Consider the following 3774-nt stretch of genomic DNA (forward strand, 5'->3'; position numbering starts at 1 on the left):
GAGGCTTAAAGCTCTAAGTAGAGCTTCTTTTAAAGCTTCTTAAAGTAGCCGTAACGTTTAAGGAAGCGAGAAGTCTACTTACTACCGATAACGAGATCGGCTTAACTAGATCGCTGATATAAGATATAATTTGCCGCATCGGTGACGAACTCTAGGCGTACCGCGAGGTTGATATTGTTAAGGCGATCGATGTAACGATATAAAGCCGCTTCTTCTGGTCGCGATAGCTTTAAATTCGTGGCTAGTCTGCCTACTTTGGGAAGACGGCCTTTAAGGCGGTATCGCAATCGATTGCGTGGTACGCCGAATTCCCGAGCAACCGTGGCCACCTTTGCACTAGAAAAATCCTTAATATATCGGAGAGCTTCTTAGATACGTGCTTCCATTTTAGCTGGTTAATAGAGTATGATGTGGTTGAAGTGTAGGGTATTGAAGTCAGACGGTGAAAAATCTGGCTACTGCGGTGTCCAGCACCAGCTTAGGGAGCTGGTGAGGAACGAACGCGAAATAAGTGGGGCGTGGCACGGGTACTCTTTTAAATTTGGGAAAATCTGGTCCCGTTGCGGTGGAGTTATTGTGGATTGATGTCGAGCTCGTAGCGGCGTGTAAGTCCGGCGGGTCACGGGATCCGGCAGATCACCGGTAAATCCCTTAATTCCTATTGGCCAGCGCCCGTCGACGTCGACCATTCGGACGGTGAGGTTGGAAAATTCAACGACGGATTGCACAATGGCACGCGGGTGCACGGCGCTGAGAAATTGTGCGCCGACTCTTTTATGCGTGAGGGGCATTTTAGAGTCAAGTACCCGTTGATCTTGGTGTGGGGCCACAGCAGCCCAACTAAGTGTCTTCGCCACTTAGTTGGCCCAAAAAATCCGGCACAGCCCAAAAAATCCGGCACAGCAGGGTCCTCAATTTGGGGTGCAAAATCAAGGGAAATTCTACGCTTCGCTTCATGGTGCCGTCAATGCGACTTCAAATAGCTAAAATATACATGTGATCAATAGCTGCGGATCACCTAAAGACGCAAGTAACAACGAAAAGTGAAAAAATCACGTCTTTGGGCCTATTTAGGAGCTGCCGCCTTCCAGTCGAAGAGATAGGAAGACCGCGTTTGTGAGTCCAAATAGACGTATTATGTAGTAATTTCGCCTGTTGTGCGTCTCTGAGCTATTTTATCCATACCTGTGTTCCTGGAGCGTCTGCTGTATCTTGTTGGACGATCGGGTGCGCGGTCGAGGGCATGGTGTATCGACTACCGCTTCAACCGCTGCTAACGGCGGCGATGAGGGTATATTCTCTTGCGTGTCGAGTAAATTGTCCTCGTCTTCATCGTCGGCGCCATCCTCACTATGTTTGTCAAGATCGAGGCCTGTGAAATAGACGGTATCGTCACTGCCGGGCAACGACGACATATCTGTAAGTGGGCGAGGTCGGGTCGCTGCGCGCGCCTGACATCTCTGGCGGAGTTATTTCTCTTCGTGGTATCATAGAAAAGGATTCCTTGGATGGCTCTTTGAGCTCCCGCATGAGGGTATCGCAACTTTGCTCCAGAGTGTAGAACTCAACGTCTCGTCCCGTAAACTCTAGCCAGGGCTTAAAGTTCAATGTCTTGACTCTGCCATTGACTAACTGCTTCTTCCCGACTTTATAGTCTTCTCGGATCTTCTGCATCTCTCCACGAACTCGTTTAAGATGCATCCTTATCTCCTGGCGCGTTTGAAGCCGGGTTTGCTTTGCCTGGAGCTCCTCATACTCCCGGGTGATGTCGGCCATGCTGGAGCTCGTGATAAACTCTCCGCGCGGCCTGACAATCTTGCCTCTCTTCATTCGATTCGCATACGCCTGGGTTCGGCTATTCTTATCGCTGACTATGCCCTGGGAATGTGACGCCATCGCGATAGACTCGGTGTTCACTTTCGCAAGAACCCGCAAGTTTTCTCGTGATGGCGAGCTCATGAGGGGCCCATACCGTTGCCGGATATCATTGAGGGCATCCGCGGCGACTTGGAAACGCGTCTCCGAGGGTAGGAGCGAGGCGTATGCAGGATTGATCGGCTGCTGTTGTCGTAGCTGCTCGTGGAGGATCTTGGTGATCACCGGCGCTGGGTCGACAGGAAAGAGGCCTGTTTTTCCAAATGCCGCCATAATGTTATGCCGCGTGAAGCCAGCCTCATATACGTCCTGAAAAGCTGTGAGAAGTTGACCCGCGAAAATGATATGTTGCCTTCTGCGAGCGACTTCCGAAGCGCTTTCTGATGTGCTGACTTTAGTGGCTGGAATACCCCAACATCAAGCGGCTGCATGAGGTGGGTGGAATGCGGCGGAAAATAGCAATGATGATATCAAACTTGATACAATACTCAGCAAAGTCAAGGGTGGTATGCCCTGTAAAGCCATCCACAACAAGCAATCGGTAGATCTTCTCGTCGTCAGGCCGTTGGTTTGGCGGCGCCTCCACGCGACTCATCCCCATGTTGGGGCGCCGAAGATGCTCGTCACAGCCGAACCACTCTTCCAGCGAATTTCCTGACTGTTTTGCTTGCGCTGACGATGCCCAAGACCAGCAGTTGAAATGCCTTGCCCACTCAAGGTGTATCTCTGCGTTGGAAAAGCCAGTTGGCGACTGGGCAAACCGTACGCCTGTCATGATGTCGATGCCGGCCCAGTTGGTGGTAGGGTAATGTTGGAAAACAAGCCAGGGTGGAAGAGAGTCCCCCACTGCGTTAACTGAGGCAATTACCGTGCAGGATTCTCGGTTTGCTGGGTCTAAAACTCGGGGCCGGGTGCTCTTGACTCTAGTGGTGCGCGTGATGAGAACTTGGATGCGTTCTCGCAGGCACCCAATGCGTATTCCGGCCTCGTCTTCATTCCAGATCTCTGAACTGCCAATACGGTAGCTGGTGATGATTTCTCGAAGCTTTGAGTAGAAAAATTCGACTTCTTCTACCCCGTGGGCTTCAAAGGACTTCCGGCTCGTTCAACTGCTTTGAGATACGTCTTCGCGATCGCAGGATGACTTCCACGCCAATTGTCAAGCCAACGACGAGACCGGGCGGGCATTGGGATCTCGACGCATTCTTATTGCATTTGCAACAGCTTCAAGTTGCTCTCTCGTGGCGGGCATGCCGGTGCGTTCCATCCACTGTACATACGCAACCAGGGCGTCGTCTTCGTCCTCCGTCAGCGCCAATGGACGCCCTGGAGCACGGGAAAAGGGGTTTCTTATGAAATTAATGGCTCTCTGTACGGATGAGCTCTTCACATTGTAACGGATGGCCGCATCTCGCACGGAAAGAGGCGTTCTTTTGGTGTTGTTGAGCGACGAACATCGGCTCTGGGGTCGCGACGAGACGCCAGAACGGCTTTTGCTGCCTCCAGGGTAGCCATGTTATCTGTCATAATGTATTCCGGCAAAAAGATACGTAAATAAAGTCAAGTTGCGCGAGAAAACGCGGTTGAGATGCATAGGGTTGACGTTTTGGAGGTGGGCTGCTGTGCCGGATTTTTTGGGCTGTGCCGGATTTTTTGGGCCAACTAAGTGGCGAAGACACTTAGTTGGGCTGCTGTGGCCCCACACCAAGATCAACGGGTACGACGATTTTTGACCTGAACTCGTCTCTAAGTCTAGTCGCCTTTTGCCCAATGGTAAGTCTACTACACTTTGCCAGGCAGCTACGATAGCCTCTGATTCGCTCTATTGCCTTAATTGCCTTGAGGAATGAAAGGCTTGCCTTGAGTAAGGAACAAAAGGCTTCTCTCTGCCCTATGCCT

General features: G+C 51.4%; 1 protein-coding gene across 1 annotated transcript; it reads right to left on the reverse strand.

Annotated features, from left to right (window-relative positions):
• Positions 1-1392: 1392 nt before the first annotated feature.
• HRG_10507 (uncharacterized protein) lies at positions 1393-2148 on the reverse strand (the record flags this gene model as incomplete). Its single annotated transcript, XM_044868978.1, has 1 exon — positions 1393-2148. The coding sequence occupies one exon, from the start codon at positions 2146-2148 to the stop codon at positions 1393-1395; it is 756 nt and encodes a 251-aa protein (XP_044715720.1).
• Between the last annotated feature and the right edge of the window lie 1626 nt (positions 2149-3774).

Source organism: Hirsutella rhossiliensis (assembly GCF_020360975.1).
Source record: "Hirsutella rhossiliensis strain HR02 chromosome Unknown scaffold00016, whole genome shotgun sequence".
NCBI lineage: Eukaryota > Fungi > Ascomycota > Sordariomycetes > Hypocreales > Ophiocordycipitaceae > Hirsutella > Hirsutella rhossiliensis.